Source organism: Heterodontus francisci, unplaced genomic scaffold (genome assembly GCF_036365525.1).
Source record: "Heterodontus francisci isolate sHetFra1 unplaced genomic scaffold, sHetFra1.hap1 HAP1_SCAFFOLD_927, whole genome shotgun sequence".
NCBI classification, from domain to species: Eukaryota; Metazoa; Chordata; class Chondrichthyes; order Heterodontiformes; family Heterodontidae; genus Heterodontus; species Heterodontus francisci.
The window spans coordinates 189,858-217,847 of NW_027141029.1; the positions used below are offsets into that span (position 1 = coordinate 189,858).

A 27,990-nucleotide genomic window follows, 5' to 3' on the forward strand; every position below is an offset into this window, starting at 1 on the left:
TGCAGGGGATGGGCACAATAGAAATGTGGAGCTTATTCAAGGAGCAGCTACTGCGTGTCCTTGATAAGTATGTATCTGTCAGGCAGGGAGGAAGTTGTCGAGCGAGGGAGCCGTGGTTTACTAAAGAAGTTGAAGCGCTTGTCAAGAGGAAGAAGAAGGCTTATGTTAGGATGAGACGTGAAGGCTCAGTTAGGGCGCTTGAGAGTTACAAGCTAGCCAGGAAAGATCTAAAGGGAGAGCTAAGAAGAGCGAGGAGAGGACACGAGAGGTCATTGGCGGATAGGATCAAGGAAAACCCTAAGGCTTTCTATAGGTATATCAGGAATAAAAGAATGACTAGAGTTAGATTTGGGCCAATCAAGGATAGTTTTGGGAAGTTGTGTGTGGAATCAGAGGAGATAGGGGAAACGTTAAATGAATATTTTGCGTCAGTATTTACAGTAGAGAAAGAAAATGTTGTCGAGGAGAATACTGAGATACAGACTACTAGGCTAGATGGGATTGAGGTTCACAAGGAGGAGGTGTTAGCAATTTTGGAAAGTGTGAAAATAAATAAGTCCCCTGGGCCAGATGGGATTTATCCTAGGATTCTCTGCGAAGCCAGGGAGGAGATTGCAGAGCCTTTGTCCTTGATCTTTCTGTCATCATTGTCGACAGGAATAGTGCCGGAAGACTGGAGGATAGCAAATGTTGTCCCATTGTTCAAGAAGGGGAGTAGAGACAGCCCTGGTAATTATCGACCTGTGAGCCTTACTTCGGTTGTGGGTAAAATGTTGGAAAAGGTTATAAGAGATAGGATTTATAATCACCTTGAAAAGAATAAGTTCATTAGCGATAGTCAGCACGGTTTTGTGAAGGGTAGGTCGTGCCTCACAAACCTTATTGAGTTTTTCGAGAAGGTGACCAAACAGGTGGATGAGGGTAAAGCAGTGGATGTGGTGTATATGGATTTCAGTAAGGCATTTGATAAGGTTCCCCACGGTAGGCTATTGCAGAAAATACAGAAGTATGGGATTGAAGGTGGTTTAGTGCTTTGGATCAGAAATTGGTTAGCTGAAAGAAGACAGAGGGTGGTGGTTGATGGCAAATGTTCATCCTGGAGTTTAGTTACTAGTGGTGTACCGCAAGGATCTGTTTTGGGGCCACTGCTGTTTGTCATTTTTATAAATGACCTGGATGAGGGTGTAGAAGGGTGGGTTAGTAAATTTGCGGATGACACGAAGGTCGGTGGAGTTGTGGATAGTGCCGAAGGATGTTGTAGGTTCCAGAGGGACATAGATAGACTGCAGAGCTGGGCTGAGAGATGGCAAATGGAGTTTAATGCGGAAAAGTATGAGGTGATTCACTTTGGAAGGAGTAACAGGAATGCAGAGTACTGGGCTAATGGGAAGATTCTTGGTAGTGTAGATGAGCAGAGAGATCTTGGTGTCCGGGTACATAAATCCCTGAAAGTTGCCACCCAGGTTAATAGGGCTGTTAAGAAGGCATATGGTGTGTTAGCTTTTATTAGTAGGGGGATCGAGTTTAGGAGCCACGAGGTCATGTTGCAGCTGTACAGAACTCTGGTGCGGCCGCACCTGGAGTATTGCGTGCAGTTCTGGTCACCGCATTATAGGAAGGATGTGGAAGCTTTGGAAAGGGTGCAGAGGAGATTTACTAGGATGTTGCCTGGTATGGAGGGAAGGTCTTACGAGGAAAGGCTGAGGGACTTGAGGTTGTTTTCGTTAGAGAGGAGGAGGAGAGGTGACTTAATAGAGACATATAAGATAATCAGAGGGTTAGATAGGGTGGATAGTGAGAGTCTATTTCCCCGGATGGTGATGACAAACACGAGGGGACATAGCTTTAAATTGAGGGGTGATAGATAAAGGACAGATGTTAGAGGTAGTTTCTTTACTCAGAGAGTAGTAGGGGCGTGGAACGCCCTGCCTGCAACAGTAGTTGGAGAAGTAAGGCAACTTCAGTTGACACAAAATCTATTTACAGGACTGGTATAGTACCAATCGGAAATTCAGGAATCACACTTCAACTAATACATTTTAAACCAGCGTCAATATGCTCCTTCTGCAACAGGATCCATCATCTCAAACTGCTACCATCATTGTCAGCAACAGCTTCCATCTGGCCAGTAATCCTCAGGAATAAAGTTTAGTGTAATACAACACACAACCTATAGTTTTGCTGCTAAATGTTTCCACAGTTCAGTCGATGGTGAGAAAATTTCATACACTTAGCAAATCTTAGCAACCATTTGCATTCATATAGTGCTTTTGAAGAAGCAAAATGTCCTAAGGTGCTAAACAAGAGGGATATTAATAAAAATATTAACACTGAGCCACGAGAGATATTATGTCAGATGACCAAAAGCTTTGTCAAAGAGGTTTAAGGAAGCATCTGGAAGGAGGAGAGAGGCGCAGAGAGGTTTGAGAAGTAATTTGAGTTTAGGGCCAAGGCAGAGAGGTTTGAGAAGTAATTTGAGTTTAGGGCCAAGGCAGAGAGGTTTAGAGATGTAATTTGAATTTAGGGCCAAGGCAGATGAAAGCACAGCTGCCAATGGTGCAGCGATTAAAATCAGGGATGCCCGAGAGGCCAGAACTGAAGGAGTGCAGGCATCTCAAAAGGTTTGCAGGGCTGGAGGAGGTTACAAAGATATGGAGGGAGCAAGGCCGTGGAGGGATTTGAAAACAAGGATGAGGATTTTACAATTGAGATGTTGTGGAACAGTGAAATTCACACCTGGCTTGCCTCTGGCTTCATTTGGTTACAAGCAGCACTGGCAGAAGCCGAGCAGAAGGTTTTGCATCTACTTTCTTGGCTCCAGGCAAAACAGAAGGATGATAGGGAGTCCAAATACAGAAAGGGGTGGGGAAGGTGTGGGAGAAAATAACTATTTACTTGTATACCTCCATAATAACATAAAAATTGTATACCTTATCATAATGAAGTAAAAAAAAAGGCTGATTTTAAAACTATGATAATGGGTGGGTGACACAACTGGGTAAAAGAATTATATTTTTTCAGCCATATTGCACAGCATTTCAAGTGCATGAGCACTCTTGTTAGAAATCAAGCCAATTTAGACTGCACAATAGTATGAAATATCAACAAGCTGCACTTCAGCAATGGAAGAGATAAGGATATTATCTGTGCGGCTACATTCCTGACCTAAATCATAACATTGTGATGAGGCAGTGAATGAAGTTTGCTCATGAGCACAAATGGGGGAAAAAAAAGGAAATTCATGAAAGTTGATGCAAGGAAGCCATTCCATGTCCACAGGGAAAAGTTGATGCTAGCCTACTGTTGCATGCCTCCATGTGACCAGTCAACAAAACAGGCGAGCTGAAAGTAGGCTGGCCCATGCAGCATCTACCTCAAGAGATGCACGATCAAGAATAGGGCACAAAACATGGAGAAAAAGAGCCATTAAGAAAATGTAACTTAAGAAATAATCTACTGAATTTTCAACGATGAAAGGATGCATTCAACCAAACATATTAAATGATTTACCTTTACGTTTGCTGCTGAGTTTTGTAGTATTCCAATACTTTCATTCAATGCGTTCTATTAAAGTAAACAGATTATTTAAATCAGAGAGTATAACAAAAATGATAAATGTGAACAACAGATAATACCCCTGCTGGATATCTGTAAATATTCACTTCTTTCTGCTCCCAAATTTAATCCTTTGATGATTAATGCAATGCAGATTTTAAACTGCAAGCAAAATGTGTCATTAGAAAATGCGGTTGATGATGGTCCAATGTGCTATTAGTGAATGCAAGCCTGAGCAGCAGCAGGAAGAGGAGCAGTGACAGTATATACTCAGCAAAAGAAAAAAAAAATCAAGGACTGACATTACAGGACAGCAGGTAGATGATTCGTTGGTTGGTTGGTTGGTATTACCACTGTTATTTTTCTACTCTAAGTTAGGGCAGTTTGTTAAACTAAGAAATTTAGTTAGTAGTCCAATAAGTTTTAAGTTTGGGAAGTTTTAAGCAGGCTTAAATAAGTAGGGGGTAATATAGAACAGAAAGTGAGCCTGCCTGGAAGGCAGAGCAAATATAGACCTGTTAAGGCACAAGGGAAAAATGCAAGGTTGGATTGCATCTATTTCAAAGCAAGGAGTCTGACTAGTAAGGCAGATGAATTGAGGGCATTGATTAGCACATGGGATTATGATATTGTTGCTATCACAGAGACATGGTTGAGGGAGGGACAGGACTGGCAGCTCAAAATTCCAGGGTATAGAATCTTCAGGCGCGACAGGGGAGGGGATAAAAGAGGAGGTGGCATTGCACTGTTGATCAAGGAGTCAATTATTGCAGTAAGGAGGGATGACATCTTAGAAGGTTTCTCAAATGAGGCCATTTGGCTAGAATTTAAAAACAATAAGGGGGCAATCACTTGGCTGGGTGTCTACTACAGGCCTCCAAACAGTGAGGAAGAGATAGAGGAGCAGAGATGTAGGCAAATCTCGAAGGTGTAAAAATTTCTTTTTTTCTTTTGGGCCTCCTTATCTCGAGAGACAATGGATACGCGCCTGGAGGTGGTCAGTGGTTTGTGAAGCAGCGCCTGGAGTGGCTATAAAGGCCAATTCTGGAGTGACAGGCTCTTCCACAGGTGCTGCAGAGAAATTTGTTTGTTGGGGCTGTTGCACAGTTGGCTCTCCCCTTGCGCCTCTGTCTTTTTTCCTGCCAACTACTAAGTCTCTTCGACTCGCCACAATTTAGCCCTGTCTTTATGGCTGCCCGCCAGCTCTGGCGAATGCTGGCAACTGACTCCCACGACTTGTGATCAATGTCACACGATTTCATGTCGCGTTTGCAGACGTCTTTATAACGGAGACATGGACGGCCGGTGGGTCTGATACCAGTGGCGAGCTCGCTGTACAATGTGTCTTTGGGGATCCTGCCATCTTCCATGCGGCTCACATGGCCAAGCCATCTCAAGCGCCGCTGACTCAGTAGTGTGTATAAGCTGGGGGTGTTGGCCGCTTCAAGGACTTCTGTGTTGGAGATATAGTCCTGCCACCTGATGCCAAGTATTCTCCGAAGGCAGCGAAGATGGAATGAATTGAGACGTCGCTCTTGGCTGGCATACGTTGTCCAGGCCTCGCTGCCGTAGAGCAAGGTACTGAGGACACATGCCTGGTACACTCGGACTTTTGTGTTCCGTGTCAGTGCGCCATTTTCCCACACTCTCTTGGCCAGTCTGGACATAGCAGTGGAAGCCTTACCCATGCGCTTGTTGATTTCTGCATCTAGAGACAGGTTACTGGTGATAGTTGAGCCTAGGTAGGTGAACTCTTGAACCACTTCCAGAGCGTGGTCGCCAATATTGATGGATGGAGCATTTCTGACATCCTGCCCCATGATGTTCGTTTTCTTGAGGCTGATGTTTAGGCCAAATTCATTGCAGGCAGACGCAAACCTGTCGATGAGACTCTGCAGGCATTCTTCAGTGTGAGATGTTAAAGCAGCATCGTCAGCAAAGAGGAGTTCTCTGATTAGGATCATCATTATTAAAAATAATAGGGTAATAATAGTAGGGGATTTCAACTTCCCCAATATTAACTGGGATAGTCTCAGTGCAAAAGGCTTAAAAGGGGCAGAATTTTTAAAATGCATACTGGCTCAAAAAGCTCTCCTGTATGTAGAAAGTCCGACAAGGGAAAGGGCAGTACTGGACCTAATCCTAAGGAATGAAGCCGGTCAAGTGGTAGAAGTGTCAGTGGGGGAGCATTTCGGGGATAGTGACCATAACTCTAAGATTTAAAGCAGTTATGGAAAAGGACAAAGATGGACCAGAAATAAAGGTACTGAATTGGGGGAAGGCCGATTTCAATATGATAAAACAGAATCTGGCCAAGGTAGACTGGGAGCAGCTACTTGTAGGAAAGTCTACATCACATCAGTGGGAGTCAAAGAGGAAATAGTGAGAGTTCAGAGCCAACATGTACCCATTAAGGTGAAGGGTAGGACTGACAGGCCCAGGGAACCCTGGATGTCAAGGGGTAGAGAGGATTGGATCAGGAAAAAAAAAGGAGGCTTACGGCAGATCCCAAGCGCTGAAAACAGCGGAGGCACTCGAGGAGTATAGCAAGTGTAGGGTGGCAATTAAAAAAGTAATTAGGAGAATGAGGAGGGGGCATGAGAAACACAGGCAGGCAAGATAAAATAAAATGCCTTGGGATTTTCCAAGTATATTAAGGGTAAGAGGATAACCAGGGAAAGAGTAGGGCCCATTAAGCACCAAAGTGGCAATCTGTGTGTGGAGCCAGAGGACAAAGGTGAGGTTTTAAATGATTACTTTTCATCGGTGTTCACTATGGAGAAGGACGATGTAGATGTAGAGATCAGGAGGGGGATTGCGATATACTTGAACATATTAGCATTGAAAGGGAGGAAGTATTAGCTGTTTTAGCGGGCTTGAAAGTGGATAAATCCTCAGGCCCAGATGAGATGTATCCCAGGCTGTTATGTGAGGCAAGCGAGGAGATAGCAGGGGTTTCGACACAAGTTTTCAAATCATCTCTGGCCAAGGGAGAGGTACCAGAGGACTGGAAGACAGCAAACGTGGTACCATTATTCAAGAAGGGTAGTAGGGATAAACCAGGTAATTACAGACCGGTGAGTCTATCAGTGGTAGGGAAACTATTGTAAAAAGTTCTGAGGGACAGGATTAATCTCCACTTGGAGAGGCAGGGATTAATCAGGGATAGTCAGCATGGCTTTGTCAGGGGGAGATCGTGTCTAACTAACTTGATTGAATTTTTCGAGGAGGTGACTAGATGTGTAGATGAGGGTAAAGCAGTTGATATAGTCTATATGGATTTCAGTAAGGCTTTTGATAAGGTCCCACATGGGAGATTGGTTAAGAAGGTAAGAGCCCACAGGATCCAGGGCAATTTGGCAAATTGGATCCAAAATTGGCTTAGTGGCAGGAGGCAGAGGGTAATGGTTGAGGGCTGTTTTTGCGATTGGAAGCCTGTGACCAGTGGTGTTAACACAGGGATCAGTGCTGGGACCCTTGCTGTTCGTAGTGTACATTAATGACTTAGACGTGAATGGAGGCGGTATGATCAGTAAGTTCGCAGATGACACAAAAATTGGTGGTGGTGTAAACAGTGAGGAGGAAATCCTTAGATTACAGGGAAATATAAATGGGCTGGTAAGATGGGCGGAGCAATGGCAAATGGAATTTAATCCTGAAAAGTGTGAGGTAATGCATTTTGGAAGGACTAACAAGAAAAGGGAATACACAATGGATGTCAGGACCCTAGGAAGTACAGAAAGCCAGAAGGACCTTGGTGTAATGTCCATAGATCACTGAAGGCAGCAGCATAGGTAGATAAGGTGGTTAGGAAGGCATATGGGATACTTGCCTTTATTAGCTGAGGCACAGAATATAAGAGCAGGGAGGTTATGATGGAGCTGTATAAAACGCTAGTTCGGCCACAGCTGGAGAACTGTGTACAGTTCTGGTCACCACACTATAGGAAGGATGTGATTGCACTGGAGAGGATGCAGAGGAGATTCACCAGGATGTTGCCTGGGCTGGAGCATTTCAGCTATGAAGAGAGACTGAAAAGGCTAGGGTTGTTTTCCTTGGAGCAGAGAAGGCTGAGGGGGGACATGATTGAGGTATACAAGATTAGGAGGGGCATTGATAGGTTAGATAGGAAGAAACCTTTTCCCTTAGCGGAGGGGTCAATAACCAGGGGGCATAGATTTAGGGTAAGGGGCAGGAGGTTTAGGGAAGATTTGAGGAAACATTTTTTCACCCGGAGGGTGGTTGGAATCTGGAACGCACTGCGTGAAGGGGTGGTAGAGGCAGGAACCCTCAAAACATTTATGAAGTATTTAGATGAGCACTTGAAACGCCATAGCATACAGGGTTATGGACCAAGTGCAGGAATATGGGATTAGAATAGTTGGGTGCCGTATGGCCGGCACAGACATGATGGGCTGAAGGGTCTGTTTCTGTGCTGTATAACTCTATGACTCTTTTACTGATAAGTTTAGATAATAGTATAATAAGTAGAAGCATGGCAGCGCACCTCAGTCCTGTCTAATGCACATCTTTTCATGTCCTGGACAACCACATGTGGAGGAAGTGTTGTCAGCTCGAGGAGCTCACATTCCGAGTTTCAAGCTTGAGCAGTAGCTGGCATCACTGCAGTACACCCAACACGGAAAGCCAGGTGGATGTTTTTGGAGGTGGTCACACTGCAGCTTAAGAGTGTGCAGACAGAGGGGAATAAGTGACTGCCAGACAGTCAAGGAGGATCAGGCAGGTAATGCAGGAGCCCTGAGTGCATCACACTTTTTAGCGAATATTCAATTCCAAGCACTGGTGAGGATGACTGTTCATCTGCAGAATACAGCCAGAGCTATGGCAACAGCACTATGGAAGACTCAGCTGTGCAGAGGAGTGGGGGAAGGAGGAGGTCAGGAAAGCAAAAGTGATAGGGGATTCCATAGTTAGGGAACAGACAGGTGTTTATCGCACACAGATGTGATTCCAGGATGATATGTTGCCGCCCTGATGCTGGAATCAAGAATGTAATTGAGCAGCTGCAAACATTCTGCACAGTAAGGGTGAACTTGCAGAGGTCATGGTCCATAATTTTCTTTTTATTCTTTCATGGGAATGTGGGCATCACTAGCAAGGCCAGCATTTGCGGCCCATCCCTAATTGCCCTTGACAACTGAGTGACTTACTAGGGCAGTTAAGAGTCAACCACACTGCTGTGGATCTGGAGTCACATGTAGGCAGACCAGGTAAAGATGGCAGATTTTCTTCCCTAAAAGGACATTACTGAAACTAGCTTTCAATTCCAGATTTTTATCAATTAATTGAATTTAAATTCTACCAGCTGCCGTCGTGGAATTTGAACTCAGGTTCCGAGACCATTAGCCTGGGACTCTGGATTACTAGTGCAGCTACTCCATGTTTCAGTAATAACTATGCATTCCAAGTATCTATCTGTGCCCTCAGCTCATTTTCCTTATTCACTCGGCTCCTTGCATTGAAGTATATACGACTAATTACTGAACAACAACTTTGTTGTTTATTTTCTAGCCTTTGTTTTCTTGGCCTTCCATTCTTGCTGACTAATACCTCTGCCTTCTATTTCCAGCTTTGCTTCTCTTCCTTCAAAATCTACGCTCAGTTTCCCATCCCCCCACTAAGTGAGTATAAACCCTCCCCAACGACACTAGCAAACTTCCCCACCACAATATTGGTACCAACCCTATTGAGGTGCAACCTGGCTGGCTTGGAGATATCCCATCTCTCCCAGAACCACTTCCAATGCCTTAGGAAACTAAAGCCCTCCATCTTGTAAAACCTTCCAGCCACATTCAGTTGCAGTATCTTCCTTTTGCCGTACTCACTAGCATGTGACATGGGAGCTAATCTAGAGATTGCTACCTTTGAGGTCCTACTTTCTAATTTCTTTCCGAGCTCACTAAATTCTGCCTACAGTACCTCATCCTTCTTTGTATCTATGTCATTGGTATTGACAAGGGGAGATAGTGGTGTAGTGGTAATGTCACTGAAATAATCCAAAGGCCCAGGCTAATGCCCTGGGGACATGGGTCCACCACAGCAGTAGGTGGATTTTAAATTCAATTAACTAATAAAATTAATTAATAAATAAAAATCTGGGATTGAAAGCTCAGTAATCAATTACCATCAGTATCAGGACTTGTGCCATGAAGTTATCATCAATTGTCGTAAAAACCCATCTGGTTCACTTTAACATCCTTTACAGAAGGAAATCTGTCATCCTTACCTGATCTAGCCTACATGTGACTCCAACCCCATAGCAATGTGGCTGACTCTCAACAGCCTTTGAAATGGCCTAAAGCCATTCAGTTATTAAGGGCAATTAGGGATGGGCCACAAATGCTGGCCTTGCCACCAACTCCCACATCCCATGAAATTAAAGAATAGCAACTCAACATTCCCGTTTACAGGATGTTCAGAAGAGAAAGAGAGGGGGATAAAAAAAAAAGGAGGGAGTCATAATATTGTTGAAAGAAACAATCAGAGCTGTGAGGAGGGATGGTATGCTAGGAACATCAAACGAGACCATATGGGTCGAACTGAAGGAAAAAGGGCAATCACACCACTGGCAGTATAGTACAGACACCCCCACTCCCTGACAACACCACCCCCCTCCCCCACCCCCGCCAGCCAGAAGGAAATAGAAAGGCAAATATGTACGCAAATTGCTGAGAAGTGCAGAAACAATAGGGCAGTAATAGCAGGGATTTCAACCACCCTAATATTAGCTGGGATAAAATCAGTGTAAAAGGTATAAAGGGCACAGAACTCTTAAAATGCATTCACAAGATCTTTTTTAGCCAGTACATAGCAAGGCCAAGGGAACAGGCACTTCTGGACTTACATTTTACAGAATGAAACTGGGCAGGTGGAAGGGGTATCAGTAGGAGAGCATTTTAAATGGGAGTGATCATAAATCAAGTTAGATTTAGCATATGGAAAAGGATAAAGATAGACTAAGAGCAAATGTTTTAATTGGGGAAAGTCCAATTTTACTAAGCTGAGATATTTAGCAAAAGTGGACTGGAAACAGCTACATGAACGTTAAATACGAACATATGAATTAGGAGCAGGAGTAGGCCACTCAGCCCTTCGAGCCTGCTCCGCCATTCAGTAAGTTCATGGCTGAACTGATTACTCCACATTTCCACCTACCCCCGATAACCTTCCACCCTCTTGCTTATCAAGAATCTATCTACCTCTGCCTTAAAAATATTCAAAGACTCTGCTTCCACTGCCTTGAGGAAGAGAATTCCAAAGGCTCACGACCCTCAGTGAAAAAAAAATTCTCCTCATCTCTGTCTTAAATGGGTGACCCCTTATTTTTACACAGTAACCCCTAGTTCTAGATTCTCCCACAAGGGGAAACATCCTTTCCACATCCACCGTGTCAAGACCCCTCAGGATCTTATATGTTTCAATCAAGTCGCCTCTTACTCTTCTAAATTCTAACGGATACAAGCCTAGCCTGTCCAATCTTTCCTCATAAAGACAGTCCGCCCGTTCCAGGTATTAGTGTAGTAAACCTTCTCTGTACTGCCTTCAACACATTTATATCCTTCCTTAAATAAGGAGACCAGTACTCTACACAGTATTCCAGATGTGGTTTCACCAATGCCCTGTATAGCTGAAGCATAACCTCCCTACTTTTGTATTCAATTCCCCTCGTGATAAACGATAACATTCTATTAGCTTTCCTAATTATGTGCTGTACCTGCATTCTAACCTTTTGCGATTCATGCAATTTTTTGAACAAGTGGCATCCCAAATGGTTGTGGAAAGCCCAAAGAGACAGTGTATCCAGACTTGTAAAAAGGAAATTGGCAAAGTTCCACACAAGATTATTCGTTAAACGCAAAGCTGCAGGAATTCAGGGTAAATCCTCGGAATGGGTAGGAAACTGGCAAAGAATAGAAAATGAGTGCTTGTGGTGGAGCAGCCCAGGATTCAGTGTTTGGGCCACAAATATTTTCCAATTTCCATAAATAGCCAGGATTCAAAAACCTCAATTAAAATGAGTAAAATGTGTTGATTTATCATCAAACTGGAATAGTAGGAGGCAGCTGAAAAAATAAACAAAAGTTGGACTCCATATTTAAGCAGATCAAATTTAATGCTGACAAGTGCAAAGCACTGCATAGAGAATGAAGGGGATTGAGTTAAGAAATAATCTGAAAAAGCCTTTGGAATCTTTGTAAACATTTTGCTCAAAATGGCCAACCAGTGCAGAGTAGTAAAGTCAATAGAACACTGACCTACTTAGCCAGAATGGTACAAGAAAGAGGAAGTCATATTCAAACAGCACAGTGCTCAGGTCAGACCACATCTTGAATTAACTTATTTAAATATTTAACATCTTAGGGGTGTGTGAATGCCACAATTTTATCAACAACTTACATTTATATAGTGCTTTTAACATAGTAAAAGATCCCAAGGTGCTTCGCAGGAGCAATATCAGATCAATGGCAGCTTGAAAGCAGTAGCTCTTTAAGTGAGGGGAGAGGAGATTCCATGATTACCCTCTCAAGGGGCCCCACAAGCTTTAAGACTGGTTCTGCCTGTATTTGATGCATGCCAACTGGGCCCAGCTAAATAATACATTTTTACATATGGACAAGTTGAAATCCATTTGCCCCAAATTTGCATCATCATATAACCCTCTCCAGTGCGATCACATCCTTCCTATAGTATGGCAACCAGAACTGTACACAATATTTCAGCTGTGGCCTAACTAGCGTTTTATACATCTCCATCATAACCTCCCTGCTCTTATATTCTATGCCTTGGCTAATAAAGGCAAGTATCCCAGATACCCTCCGAACCACCTTATCTACCTATGCTGCTGCCTTCGGTGGGCTATGGACAAGTACACCAAGGTCCCTCTGACACTCTGTACTTCCTAGGGTCCGGAAAATTGTGGGTAGGTAGATGTAAATTTATTCGTCGTTGATTTAAATATGTAGATGAAGGTCCTGTCGCCCAGCAGAGGGGGGGGGGGGGGGGCCGCCACGAGACCTCATCACCGCCGGAAGGATCGGGCCGGGCCCTCCCGGCATCGAGCTCCATGGCGAGCCTCTGCTGCAACCATCTTCCCGATCCCCCCTCCACGAAGCCTGACGTCGTGGGCTTGGTAACGTTCAGGCGACTATCTTGTAGGTCGCATATATACCTACAAGTATGTGCAAGCACATATATTCAATGATATGGCCAGAACACAAACATGTTACAGGAGCTTGATCAATATCCACCTGTAAATCACCCAGTTCTCAACCCAGGTAAACCAATACTCAACCTATCTGAGAAATGAGGCACTAATGCAATCAGAAATGTTACATTGTGTTCAATACCAGCAATACTGCATTAACCAAGTTATTTGATGTTTTAAAAGTAAGAAATTCTGAAAAATATCTACTCTAATCTAAAAAATTATGAAAATCCAAAAAGAAAATAATGTTGTGGAATAAGTTACCAAAAAAAGACAGGATAATGATGCGGCTCCTCAAGTGATAATTGTTCCAGACCTCTGCTTTAGGGCCAGATGCCCTTTCCTTCCTTTATATCTCTCCTTCAACTCTGAACAAAGGGCACCCAGAAACTACACCCTAATGGTTTCTCATGCCGTTCACACAGTTTGATTGCTAGTGCAATCTCATTGTACACACCAGTTATTAAAGCAAAGAAATCTTTCCAGTTGTGCTCACCTGCAACCTTTTCAGAAGTCACATATCACCACAACAATTAGCCTTTTTTTTTTAAGCTCTTTCACAGTAAGGCAGTATTGAATTTCTAATTAAGTACACATTTTTGCTACATATATACAATAAATTAAAATACACAATTAAAATATTTGTTTTTTAAATGTAACCTTATCTATCAGTATTTCCAACAGTGTTTGTGATTAAAACAATGTAATCAGTTATTTTTTGAGTTGTGAAACTCCCTCCTGTCTGTGCAAAAATGGAAGCACAAGTTCCGAGACATTAAAAAGTTATTATTTCAAATTAAACATGGGATAATCAGGGACTAGGGACCCAAACTTGTCACATTATTTTATGTGGCCTCACTTGTCAAAAAGATTACCAGCCGCCATTGCATTACAAGTAGGTTCAAGAGACAATTGCATGTACTTTTGGAGAGAAAGGGGCTCAGGGATCTAGCACAAGGTTGTTAAGGTGGTGTTGAGGAAAAGTGTCAGATTTGTTGAGCCCAATTGCTTTTTCCTGTTCCTACCAATTCCAATGCCGTTAACATTCTGATAACTTTAAAATTGTCTTCCCGGAAATACATTTGAAAGGTATAATGCACGATGGGTTATTTAACAAGAACTTACCCGGGCTTCAACATATTTCTGGTAAGCATTTAAAAATATCAGGAATAGGAGTTAATTAAAAATGTAAAGCAGACATCAGGTTAACATGTAAAGGCTTAAAACGTTTTATGAAACACAAGATAGTTTCCAAACAAAGAATGAAGAAAAAAAAGTAAACAGTGAAGGGATGGCATAAAGACCAACTAACTAGGAACAAGGTTCAGGGAAAATTTGTTTAGGAGAAAGCAAATTAATTTGTTTTCCAAAAGAAAAGATGCCACGTAAACAAGAAGCACTCCTTGGGTCTCCAATTCTCTACTTTGCCTCACCAGTGAGAACACCTCAGGCCAATAAGGGCTCGGTGAATAGGTGTTCAGGTTCCTAACATCAGAAAATGTATTCCAAGAGTTTGTTGAGAGCAGACTCTTCAGAACATCTTTCTGAAAAGGATATGTTAAGCCAGGTGGGCTGATTCTAGTTCTGTTGTTTTTAAGTGCTGTGTTTTTTTTAAAGTTATTTTGCTTTTATTATGCATTAGGCTGTTGATGTGTTATTTTCCACCTTTGAAGGTGGTGGGAAAAGCCCACGTATCTTTCAGTAAGTACTGAAATGATGGGCTGCTAACCCAAAAAACAGCAGTAGCAACAGGAACTCGTTTTAGTTCATAAGGCACTCTGTTGCTTATGGAGACTGCCATCTCGACATGAACACAATTGGAAGCCCAAATAGCAATAGCATTTTCATAGAATATTAACACATGAAGATTTCAGCTGGCCTTTTCAGCATACATGAGGAAATAACTAGCTCTGAAATACCTTTTCACCGATGTCAAAATAGGAATAATGTCTTGAACAAGGTACAACACAGCTGCACGAGCCGAAGCTTGAATCTTTGAAACAAAAAAAATGTTTCTCTGTACATTTCTTACCGCAGTTTGTTCTAGTGGTACAACGTGCTGCATGTAGATTGCCTGAATATCGTTTGCATGGCCTCTTAATGCATTCGCTAAGGCTCCTGCAGGCTGAAAACATGCATATTATTTTTAGACAGTCAAGCTGTAGAAGGGCCTATAAATCATGAACAAGTGCTTTGCATCAAGTATGCTTTCCCATGTAGAACTGAATGCCTTTACATGGCATTCAGAATACATGCTGGTTGTCAAACATTTGCAACAATGTTTTTCCGTAAATTTGGGACTTTAGTTTATCAGTAGACAGGCAGGTCTTCTCAGCTGCATGCACCGATTTACAAAGGTTGCAAGATACACAGAACACCAAGAGGATGGACAGAAGTGGACGGCCAAGCAATATTCCAATGGCAGGATTCTAATAGCATCAAAATCATTGCAATTTCTAAATACAATTCATTCCGTCCAGCCTAGAAGCAGAGAACAGAAGGAGACCATTCGTCCTATTGTGCCTATGTCAGCAGTTTGAATGAGCTATTCATTCTACTCCCCTGCTCTTTCCCCATAGCCCTGTATTCATTTTTCTTTTCAAATATTTATCCACTTCCCTTTTAAAAACTACTCCTGCAAAAGCTCCACCACCCTTGCAGGCAATGCATTGCGGATTACAATAACTCACAACAGCCTTTTCATCATTTATTTAAAAATGACTGTACATATGGATTTTAAATTTCCTCTGAATCAATTGTCATTTGTTCACCATCAGTTGGGTAATGGCACAGGACTGAATGATGATGCCAAATGACAGGGCATCAATGCACGTCAGGATCTTTCAGAAATGAATTGTCAAGTAACTTAGCATTGTTCATGTAACAACAACATGTAACATTATGTAACAGCGCAGGGGCTGCACAGTGGCGCAGTGGTTAGAACCGCAGCCTCACAGCTCCAGCGACCCGGGTTCAATTCTGGGTACTGCCTGTGTGGAGTTTGCAAGTTCTCCCTGTGTCTGCGTGGGTTTTCTCCGGGTGCTCCGGCTTCCTCCCACATGCCAAAGACTTGCAGGTTGATAGGTTAATTGGCCATTATAAATTGCCCGTAGTATAGGTAGGTGGTAGGGAAATATAGGGACAGGTGGGGATGTGGTAGGAATATGGGATTAATGTAGGATTAGTATAAATGGGTGGTTGATGGTCGGCACAGACTCGGTGGGCCGAAGGGCCTGTTTCAGTGCTGTATCTCTAAACTAAACTAAACAAAAAACAAATATTTACATAGCACCTTTAATGTAATAAGACATGCAAAGGCATTTCAGAGGCATTATAAAACAAAATATGACATCAAGCCACATAAGATGATAGAAGGGCAGGTGCCCAAAAAACTCCATCAAAGAGGTAGGTTTTAAGGAGTGTCTTAACGGAGGGAAGAAAGTTAGAAAGGTAGAGAGCTTCAGTGAGGGAATTCCAGAGCTGAGGGCCTTGGCAGCTGAAGGCACGGCCACCAATGATGGAACGATTAAAATTAGGGATGCGCGAGAGGACGGAATTAAAGAAGCATAGATATCTCGAAGGGTTGTAGGGTGGGAAGAGATTAGAGATAAGGAGGGGCCAGGCCATGGAAGAATTTGAGAACGACGAGAATGTTAAAAACGAGACGTTGCTTGACAAGGAGCCAGTGTAGGTCAGTGAACACAGGGGTGATGGGTGAACGGGACTTGGTCCGAATTAGGACACAGGCAACAGTGTTTTGGATTACCTCAAGTTTATGGAGGGTAGAATGTGGGAGGCTGGGCAGGATAGCATTAAAATAGTTAAGTCTGGAGGTAACAAAGGCATGGATGAGGGTTTCAGCAACAGAACAGCTGGGTGGTGCTATGGAGGTGGAAATAGGCACTCTGTGACTGTGTGGTTATGTGGTTGAAAGCTCAACTCAGGGTCAAATATGACACCAAGGTTGTCAACAGTCTGGTTCATCTCTGGCAATTGTCAGGGAGAGGGATGGAGTCAGTGACAAGGGAACGGAGTTTTTGGTGGGGACTTCAGTCTTCCCAAATTGGAAGAATTTTTTGCTCATCCAGTACTGGATGTCGGACAAGCAGTCTGACAAGTTGGAGATGGTGGAGACGTCAAGAGAGATGGTGGTGGTAGTGGTGAAGTAAAGCTTGATGTCATCAACATATTCGTGGAAACTAATATTGTGTTTTCGGATGATGTTGCGGAGGGGCAGCATGTAGATAAGAAACAGGAGAGCGCCAAGGAGAGATCCTTGGGGAACATCAGAGGAAAAGCCATTGATGAAATAGACAAAATGGAACCAGGCGAATGCAGTCCCACCCCGCTGGACGGCGATGAGGCATTGGAGGAGGATGGTATGATCAACTGTGTCAAAGGCTGAAGGTCGAGGAGGAGGAGAGATTCTTTGTCTTTGCCAGTCATATAGGATATCATTTGTGGTTTTGATAAGAGCCATTTTGGTACTGTGGCAGGAGCAGAAACCTGATTGCAGAAATTCAAACATGGAGTTCCCAGAAAGAGGGACACGAGTTTGGGAGGTGACAACACAATTATGGACTTGACAGGAAAGGGAGGTTGGAGATGGGGCAGTAGCTTGCAAGGCAGATTTGAAAGAGAGTGCGACAGAACCTGGGGAAAGAGAACCATTAACAATATCAGATTAACATGGGAACCCAGAAGGGAAGTTGGATTTTCAGTGGTTTAGCGGGAATAGGGTTGAGAGCACAGGAGGCGGGTCTCATGGAGAAGGCTAGAGATAGGAAAGAAACAAGAGAAAGATACAAGTTCGGGTTAGGGCAGGAGGGAGGCTTAGAGTTCAGCCTGGTGGGCTCAGGAAGAGAAACTGTAAACAATATTATTCAGCACATATGTATAAGTACAAAGCAACTCAGACCACAGAAATTTATCAATTAGAATTTTAACATTGTTATTTCACATATTAATGCTCCCATGGGTATTAAAATTATCAAGGGTAGAAAGACCAGTTAAGGAAACTTTTAAGCTAAATATAACTTGAGGAATAAAATACTTCATATTTGTAGAGGTTGAATTGGGGAGCTAAGTATATCCAAAGCACATAGTACTTTTTCTGGTCAGTATACTCGCTACCCGCAGTACTCTGTGTACTTGTACATGCAATTTACATACAAATATTTACAGAAAAGTAGAAACAAATGAAAAGCAGGTTACAGTTCATTATAATTGTTGTATTTTTCTCAGAAAGGAGAATGGATCAACTCAAGAAACCAAATGCCATATGGTGTAGCACTAAACTGCACAGCGCAGGCAAATATTCAATCTTCTGCCAGCAGTAGGTTAACTGATTGCAGCTTGGGTACGAATAATGGTTCACAACTGGCATCATTATGCAAGGGAAGGTGGAGATCTGAAGTAAAGACAATCAATCAGTCAGGGCTCCAGCTCTTTGTTGTTACCCAGCAACCATGCGCACTTGGATGTCAAATATCAAAGTTGTGCTATGATAACTGCCAAGGTCAATCAGCTTGTCCAGGCCAATACTCACACAAGATATTGGGCGAAGCAACAGTTGCTTACTCAGCCTGAGTTGCCACTTTCAAGAGAGGAAAGGAGTGGATGAGAAATCGACAATTAAAACAGCAACCTTGATAGAGAAATTCCTTTTCTTTAAAAATTTAGTGAGGAGACATAATTGCTAATATTAAGGGAGGCAGTGGTGTAATGGTATTGTCACTGGACTAGTAACCCAGAGACCCAGGGTATTGCTCTGGAGACATAGGTTCAAATCCCACCACGGCAGAAGGTGGAATTTGAATTCAATTAATAAATCTGGAATGAAAAGCTAGTCTAATGATGGCCATGAAACCACTGTTGGTTGTCATAAAAACCCATTTGGTTCACTAATGTCCTTTAGGGAAGGAAATCTGCTGTCCTTACCTGGTCTGGCCTACATGTGACTCCAGACCCACAGCAATGTGGTTAATTCTTACATGCCCTCTGAAATGGCCGTGCAAGCCAATCAATTGTATCTAACTGCTGCAAAGTCATAAGGAATTAAACCAGATGGACCACCCGGCATTGACCGAGGCACTGGAAACGACAACGGCAAACCCAGCCCTGTCGACGCTGCAAAGTCCTCCTTACTAACAGCTGAGGGCTTGTGCCCAAGTTGGGAGACCTGTCCCACAGACTAGTCAAGCAACAGCCTGACATATATATGAATTATACCTGACAATGTCCCAGACACCACCATCACCATCCCTGGGTATGTCCTGTCCCACTGGCAGGACAGACTGAGCAGAGGTGGCAGCACAGTGATATATAGTCAGGAGGGAGTTGCCCTGGGAGACCTCAACATCGACTAGAGACCCCGTGATGTCTCATGGCATCAGGTCAAACATGGGCAAGGAAACCTCCTGCCAATTACCAGCTACTGTGCTCCCCCACTCCCCTCAGTTGATGAATCAGTACTCCTCCATGTTGAACGCCCCTTGAAGGAAGCACTGAGGGTGGCAAGGGCACAGAACGTACTCTGGGTGGGAGATTTCAATGTCCATCACCAAGAGTGGCGCAGGAGCACCATTACTGACGAGGACAAGGCTGCGAAACTGGATCGACGGCAGGTGGTAAGGGAACCAACATACATGACCTCATCCTCACCAATCTACCTGCTGTAGATGCATCTGTCTGTGACTGTATTGGTAGGAGTGACCACTGCACAGTCCTTGTGGAGACAAAGTCCTGTCTTCACATTGAGAATACCCACCATCAAGTTGTGTGGTACGACCACTATGCTAATTGGGATAGATTTCGAACAGACCGAGCAACACAAAACTGGACATCCATGAGGCACTGTGGATCATTGGCAGAAGAATTGTACTCAACCACAATCTGTAACCTCATGGGTCGGCATATACCCCATTCTACTGGCATATCTTCTTCTTTGGCCTCCTTATCTCGAGAGACAATGGGTGAGCGCCTGGAGGTGGTCAGTGGTGTGTGGAGCAACGCCTGGAGTGGCTATAAAGGCCAATTCTACAGTGACAGGCTCTTCCACAGATGCTGCAGAAAAATTTGTTTGTCGGGGCTGTCACACAGTTGGCTCTCCCCTTGCGCCTCTGTCTTTTTTCCTTGCAACTGCTAAGTCTCTTCGACTCGCCACACTTTAGCCCTGCCTTTATGGCTGCCCGCCAGCTCTGGCGAACGCTGGCAACTGACTCCCACGACTTGTGATCAATGTCACAGGACTTCATGTCGCGTTTGCAGAAGTCTTTAAAGCGGAGACATGGATAGCCGGTGGGTCTGATACCAGTGGCGAGCTCGCTGTACAGTGCGTCTTTGGGGATCCTGCCATCTTCCATGCGGCTCACATGGCCAAGCCATCTCAAGCGCCACTGACTCAGTAGTGTGTATAAGCTGGGGATGTTGGCCGCCTCGAGAACTTCTGTGTTGGAGATACGGTCCTGCCACCTGATGCCAAGTATTCTCCGGAGGCAGCGAAGATGGAATGAATTGAGGCGTCGCTCTTGGCTGACATACGTTGCCCAGGCCTCACTGCCATAGAGCAAGGTACTGAGGACACAGGCTTGATACACTCGGACTTCTGTGTTCCGTGTCAGTGCACCATTTTCCCACACTCTCTTGGCCAGTCTGGACATAGCAGTGGATGCCTTTCCCATGCGCTTGTTGATTTCTGCTTCTAGAGACAGGTTACTGGTGATAGTTGAGCCGAGGTAGGTGAACTCTTGAACCACTTCCAGAGCGTGGTCGCCAATATTGATGGATGGAGCATTTCTGATACCTGCCCCATGATGTTCGTTTTCTTGAGGCTGATGGTTAGGCCAAATTCATTACAGGCAGCCGCAAACCTGTCAATGAGACTCTGCAGGCACTCTTCACTGTGAGATGTTAAAGCAGCATCGTCAGCAAAGAGGAGTTCCTTGGTGAGGACTTTCCGTACTTTGGATTTCGCTCTTAGACGGGCAAGGTTGAACAACCTGCCCCTTGATCTTGTGTGGAGGAAAATTTCTTCTTCAGAGGACTTGAATGCATGTGAAAGCAGCAGGTAGAAGAAAAGCCCAAAAAGTGTGGGTGCGAGAACACAGCCCTGTTTCACGCCACTCAGGATAGGAAAGGGCTCTGATGAGGAGCCACCATGTTGAATTGTGCCTTTCATATTGTCATGGAATGAGGTGATGATACTTAGTAGCTTTGGTGGACATCCGATCTTTTCTAGTAGTCTGAAGAGACCACGTCGGCTGACGAGGTCAAAGGCTTTGGTGAGATCAATGAAAGCAATGTTGAGGGGCATCTGTTGTTCGCGGCATTTCTCCTGTATCTGACCAAGGGAGAACAGCATGTCAACAGTCCATCTCTCTGCACGAAAGCCACACTGTGCCTCAGGGTAGACACGCTCGGCCAGCTTCTGGAGCTTGTTTAGAGCGACTCGAGCAAAGACTTTCCCCACTATGCTGAGCAGGGAGATTCCACGGTAGTCGTTGCAGTCACCGTGGTCACCTTTGTTTTTATGGAGAGTGATGATATTGGCATCGCGCATGTCCTGGGGTACTGCTCCCTTGTCCCAGCACAGGCATAGCAGTTCATGCAGTGCTGAGAGTATAGCAGGCTTGGCACTCCTGATTATTTCAGGGGTAATGCTGTCATTCCCAGGGGCTTTTCCACTGGCTAGAGAATCAATGGCACGACTGAGTTCGGATTTTGTTGGCTGTATGTCCAGCTCATCCATGACTGGTGGAGGCTGGGCTGCATTGAGGGCAGTCTCAGTGACAACATTCTCCCTGGAGTACAGTTCTAGATAGTGCTCAACCCAGCGGTCCATTTGTTTGCGTTGGTCAGTGATTATGTCCCCTGATTTAGATTTGAGGGGGGCGATCTTCTTGATGGTTGGCCCAACAGCTCTCTTAATGCCATCATACATTCCTCTGATGTTTCCGGTGTCTGACGCCAGCTGAATATGACTGCATAGGTGTTGCCAGTAGTCGTTTGCGCAGCGCCTGGCTGTTCTTTGTGCAGTGCTTCTCGCTGCTTTAAGTGCTATGGATGTTAGCTCACTGGGGGTTTTCTTGTAGTTCAACAATGCAATGCACTTAGCGGCTATGACAGGTTCCAGCTCTTCATTATGAGATTGAAACCAGTCTGCATTTCTCTTCGCACTTTTGCCATAGGTAGTCAAAGCTGACTCATAGATGGCGTCTCTGATGTGGGCCCACTTGGTCTCAGCATCCCCTGTGGGAGTGTTTTGAAGGGCTGTTACAAGTGAATTTAGAAATTTTTGTAACAGCTGTGGGTGAGAAATTCTGCTCGTGTTGATGTGCGGGTGGCCCTTCTGCTTGGAATGATGCAACTTTTTTGGTTTGAGTCTAACCTTGCTGCACACCAGGGAGTGGTCAGTGTCGCAGTCCGCACTGTGGAAGCTGCGTGTGATTTGAACACTGTTTAAGGCGGCTCGCCTTGTGACAATGAGGTCTAGCTGGTGCCAACGACGCAATCTTGGGTGCCTCCATGAAACCTGGTGACAGAGTTTAGTGTGAAAGAACGAGTTGGTGATGCAGAGGTTATGATAGGTACACAACTCAAGCAGTCTCTGCCCGTTCTCATTCATCCTTCCAACACTGTAGCGCCCAAGGCAGGAGGGCCATGAGTCATGGTCGGCCCCAACCCTGGCATTAAAGTCCCCCAGCAGGAATAGGTGTTCGGTGTTGGGGATGCTGCTAATGATGTTATGGAGTTCCTCGTAGAACTGATCTTTAGCTTCAGGTGGGGAGCAGAGTGTTGGAGCATAGATGCTGAGTAGCTGTACTGGACCAGAGGTGGTGAGCAGTCGGATGGACAGTATGCGTTCCGAGCCATTTGAGGGAGGCTCTATCATGCTGAGCAAGGAGTTTCTGATGGCGAAGCCCACTCCATGCTGTCTTGGTTCTTCAGGATCCCTGCCCTGCCAGAAGAAGGTGTAGTCTTGCTCTCTTGGAGATCCGCTCGCAGGGAGGTGTGTCTCCCAAAGTGCTGCAATGTCTACATTGAGTCTACTGAGCTCGTTGTTAATGATGGCGGTCTTCCAAGAATCGTTGATTTGTATAAGGTCTTCTGACAGGCCAGGACACATAGTTCTGAGGAACTCTACTCTAAAATTACCATTGAGCTGGGGGATCAATGCTGCTTCAATGAAGAGTGCAGGAGGGCATGCCAGGAGCAGCACCAGGCTTACCTCAAAATGGCGGTGGACAATTAAACAACTAACCAGAGGAGCTGGCTCCACAAATATCTCCATCCGCCATGATGGGGGAGCCCAGCACATCAGTACAAATGATAAGGCATTTGCAACAATCTTCAGCCGGAAGTGCCAAGTGGATGATCCATCTCGGCCTCCTGCTGAAGTCCCCAGATGCCAGACTTCAGCCAATTCAAGAAACGACTGAAGGCACTAAATACTGCAAAGGTTATGGGGCCCTGACAACATTCTAGCAATAGAACTGAAGACTTGTGCTCCAGAACTTGCCACGCCCCTAGCCAACCTGTTCCAGTACAGCTACAACACTGGCATCTACCAGGCAATGTGGAAAATTTCCAGGTATGTCCTATACACAAAAAGCAGAATAAATCCAACCCGGCCCATTACCACCCGATCAGTCTACTCTTGATCATCAGTAAAGTGATGGAAAGTGTCGTCTCAGTTCCATCAAGTGGCACTTGCTTGGCAATAACCTGCTCAGTGACGCTCAGTTTGGGTTCTGCCAGGACCACTCAGCTCCTGACCTCATTCCAGCCTTGGTTCAAACACAGAGACATTTACGGCACAGAAGGAGGCCATTAGGCCCATCAAGTCCATACCAGTGCACCACGGAGCTATGCTGTCAGTCCCACTACCCAGTTCGATCTCCTTAGCCGTGCAAGTCTATTTCTCTCAAGTGGCCATCCAACTTCCTCTCAAATATCTATCCAATTCTCTCTTAACTGTTTTTGAACTACCCATCTCACTGGAGAAGCCATTCACCAATCAAACCTGCTCTATCCTCACCTCACATTTACTAAAGGGGGTCCCGTAAATGCATGACATTGCCCCCTCTGGGGTTCGGGGGGTGGGGCGTTGAGATGGGTTGCAACTGAATTGATTGGGGCACGGCTCCCTAAGAATGGTCTCAACAGATTGGAAGTTCACAAATGTAACACTCCTCGAAAGGAGGGAGCGAGAAAATAGGAACAACAGGCCAGTTAACTGGACATTAGTCATCAAGAAACTGCTGGAATCTATTAAGGAACTTTAACAATGCACTTAGAAAAACAGACAAAGTCAACATGGTTTTACAAAAGGGAAATTGTGTTTGACAATTTATTAAAAGAGTTTTTTGAAGATGTAACTCGTAGGGTAGATAAAGAGGAATCAGTAGATGGACATGGACAAAAGAGCTGAACTCATGGTGAGGTGAGAGTGACTGCCCTTAACACCAAACCGAGTATGGCATCAAGGAGCCCTAGCAAAACGAGAGTCAACGGGAAATCGGGGGAAAACTCTCCACTGGTTGGAGTCATACCTAGCGCAAAGGAAGATGATTGTAGTTCTTGGGGATCGGTCATCTCAGCTCCAGTACATCACTGCAGGAGTTCCTCAGGGTAGTGTCCTAGGTCCAACTATCTTCAGCTGCTTCATCCTCCTTCAATCATAAGGTCAGAAGTGGGGATGTTTGCAGATGATTGCACAATGTTCAGCACCATTCGCGACTCCTCAGATACTGAAGCAGTCCGTGTAGAAATATAGCAAGACCTGGACAATATCCAGGCTTGGGCTGATAAATGGCAAGTAACATTTGTGCCACACAAGTGCCAGCCAATGACCATCTCAAACTAAGAGAGGATCTAACCATCTCCCCATGACATTCAATGGCATTACGATCGCTGAATCTCCCACTGTCAGCGTCCTGTGAGTTACCATTGACCAGAAACTGAACTGGAGTAGCCATATCAATATCATGGCTACAAGAGCAGGTCAGAGGCTAGGAATCCTGTGGCGAGTAACTCACCTCCTGACTCCCCAAAGCCAGTCCACCATCCACAAGGCACAAGTCAGGAGTTTGATGGAATACTGTCCACTTGCTTGGATGGGTGCAGCTCCAACAACACTCAGGAAGCTCGATACCATCCAGGACAAAGCAGCCTGCTTGATTGACACCCCACCCACAAACATTCACTCCCTCCACCACCGATGCACAGTAACAGCAGTAAATACCAGCTACAAGATGCACCGCAGCGACGCACCAAGGCTCCTTAGACAGCACCTTCCAAACCTGCAACCTCCAGCACCTAGAAGGACAATGCATGGGAACACCAACGACTGCAAGCTCCCCTCCAAGTCACACACCGTCCTGACTTGCAACGATATCACCGTTCCTTCACTGTTGCTGGGTCAAAATCCTGGAACTGCCTTCCTAACAGCACTGTGGAGTGCAGTAGTTCAAGAAGGCAGCTCACCACCACCTTCTCAAGGGTAATTAGGAATGGGCAATAAATGCTGACCTAGCCAGCGACACCCACATCCCATGAATATTTTCTTTTCTCAATGCATGATTAGTTTGCAACCACAATAGGCATTTTACAAAAACCATAAGCAGGTAATCAAATATCACCATTGGGAATCAACATGGAAGAAATTTTTCAGCAAGTGTTCACGCAGTTGTATTACTTAATCAGAATTACATTTTGCTTTATAGCATAGTATTGACATTTGGAATGTTTATTTAAGAATCCACAAGCCTCTGCTGTAATAAAGAAACAAAGCTTTGCTCCTGAATGGCATAAAAGCAGTCACAAATCAGTACTTTCTGGAACAGGCCCAAGGTAATACGAATGATGTCAGGATATACATATACTACTCTATAAAATGTAGTTTCACCAAATGAAAAAAAATTATTCACATGGAAAATTTACATGCACAAATTATGAAATTCAGATGAACAAAGTCAGCTACATAAAGAATTGTTAAACAGACTGAAAAAAATTAGGTTAATTGCATCACAATTAATTTTAATTTGAAGTTTGTCAGTTTAGGTGTCAAATAAATAAACCACAAGAATCTGCGAGAGTGCCTCTATGTGCATGTACAACAACGAGCACCTCTCTCCCTCTCCCTGCTGTCTCTCCCCAGTTGTATGTGGCCAGCTTCCAAGTTCAAAACTTACCAATGCATTTGCTTTAGCCTCTAGATCATTTGCAAATGTGCGAAGATCCACCATAGTCACACTTTTCTTGAGCTGAACATTTAAGAAAAATAAACATTGAAGTGAATTTATTGGATAGTGCTAAAATGCACACTTGCAGAAAAGCAATGATGTCTGCTTGATGGTAAGTTACACTATGGGAGTTATATAAAGTTGTGTGGCATAGAAGATTTAAGAGCTCATTTCTTGAGTTTTACATGTCTTCCATATAAACGAATTATAATCTACTCTGGAATTCTACTCCACTATCTAGTATAGGTCACAGGTACCAACGCATGTTTCATTCAAGTAGGAAAAATCACAATGCCTTTTTGAGCAGGGGAACATGGTGATTTTAAAATCAGTTTCACAAAAAGTCGGAGATCACCAGAATACTCAGCATCTGAGCTCATTTTAAGAAAGACTGAATGCAGGGAGATTTGCTCGTTCTGTTGGGGAGGGTTTAAACTAGCTTGTCAGGGGGATGGGAACCTGAGGGGTAGCTCAAATTGGAAGGAAGTAAAGCTGGTAATAGGAGGTAGAAAAGTAGCAAGCGACATTAGAAGGCAGGCGAAACAAAGGACAGCATCAACTCGGCTTAGAATCCAGAATAATGTCAAGACAACAAAGTTAAGGGCACTCTACCTGAATGCACGCAGCATTCGCAACAAGGTAGATGATTTAAAGGCCCAAATAGAGGTAAATGGGTATGATTTCATTGCCATTATGGAAACATGGCTCCAGGGTGACCAAGACTAGGAACTGAATATTCAAGGATATCTGACATTTAGGAAGGACAGGCAAAAAGGAAAAGGAGGTGGTGTTGCACTGATAATAAGGGATGGGATCAGTACTTTAGTAAGAGAGGATCTCAGATCGGAAGAACAAAACGTTTGGGTGGAGCTAAGAAACAGCAAGGCGCAGCAAACATAGGTAGGAGTTGTTGAGAGGCTACCAAACAGTAATGGTAGTGTGGGGCATGGTATTAATCTGGAGATTAGAGAAGCATGTAGCATGGGTAATACAGTAATCACAGGTGACTTTAATCAGCACATAGACCAGGTAAACCTAATGAGCACTAATGCTGCAGAGGACGAGTTTCTGGAGTGTGCTAGGGATGGTTTTCTAAAGCAGTATGTTGAGGAACTGACTAGAGAACAGGCTATTTTAGATCTAGCATTATGTAATGAGATGGGGCTAACTAATAATCTTGTAAAAAAACTTTAGGGAGGAGTGACCATAATATGATAGAATCTTACATTATGGTTGAAATTGAGGTAGTTCAATCTCATGCCAGGGTGTTAAATTTGAACAAAAGAAATTATGACGGTATGAAGGGCAAATTTGCTGAGGTGGATTGGAAAAATACATTAAAAGGTATGACAGTACATAGGCAATGGATAGTCTTTAAAGAAATATTACATAGTTTACACCAACTATACATTCCTTCAAGGCACAAAAACCCCAAAAGTAAAGGCAGCCAAGCGTGGCTAACAAAGGAAGTTAAGGATTGTATATGATTAAAAGAAAAGGCCTATAAAGAGGTGTAAGGGAAAAAGATGGATGCTAAGCGAAAGGAAGAAATACTAACAGGGGCAACTAATAACTTGGTCAAAGAGGTGGGTCTTAAAAAGGAGTGAGAGGAGCAGAGGGGCTTAGGAAAGAAATTACAGAGCTTGGGACCTACATCACAGAAGGAGTGGCACCAATGTTTTGGCAAAGAGGTGGGAGATATACAGCAGACAAAATCAGAGGAAAGGTGAATTTGGGTGGTTGCAGTGCACAAGGAGGTTACAGAGATACAGTGTGGCATGACTATATAGGATAGATGCAGAGGCAGAGAACTTTATATTTGAGGCATTAATTTTACAGGTGTGAAAGAAGAGATTATTTTATTTTTAATAGATAGCTTCCTTGGATATGAAACAATCTTTAACTAAAACCCTATTGGTTAGGTGAACGCTTAAAATTAAATTAAGTCTTTGGATTCAGTAGATG

At 44.1% G+C, this 27,990-nt stretch overlaps 1 protein-coding gene across 1 annotated transcript in view; it reads right to left on the reverse strand.

The window, feature by feature from the left end:
• Positions 1-27,990, reverse strand: part of LOC137361876 (prominin-1-A-like) — a 92,605-nt gene that overhangs the window by 43,799 nt on the left and 20,816 nt on the right. Inside the window, exons 12-15 of the mRNA XM_068026477.1 lie at positions 25,975-26,046; positions 14,814-14,906; positions 13,907-13,924; positions 3,511-3,564 (exon numbers count right to left, since the gene is read on the reverse strand). Coding sequence (XP_067882578.1) covers positions 3,511-3,564; positions 13,907-13,924; positions 14,814-14,906; positions 25,975-26,046 — 237 coding nt within the window. The remainder of the gene's footprint in view (positions 1-3,510; positions 3,565-13,906; positions 13,925-14,813; positions 14,907-25,974; positions 26,047-27,990) is intronic.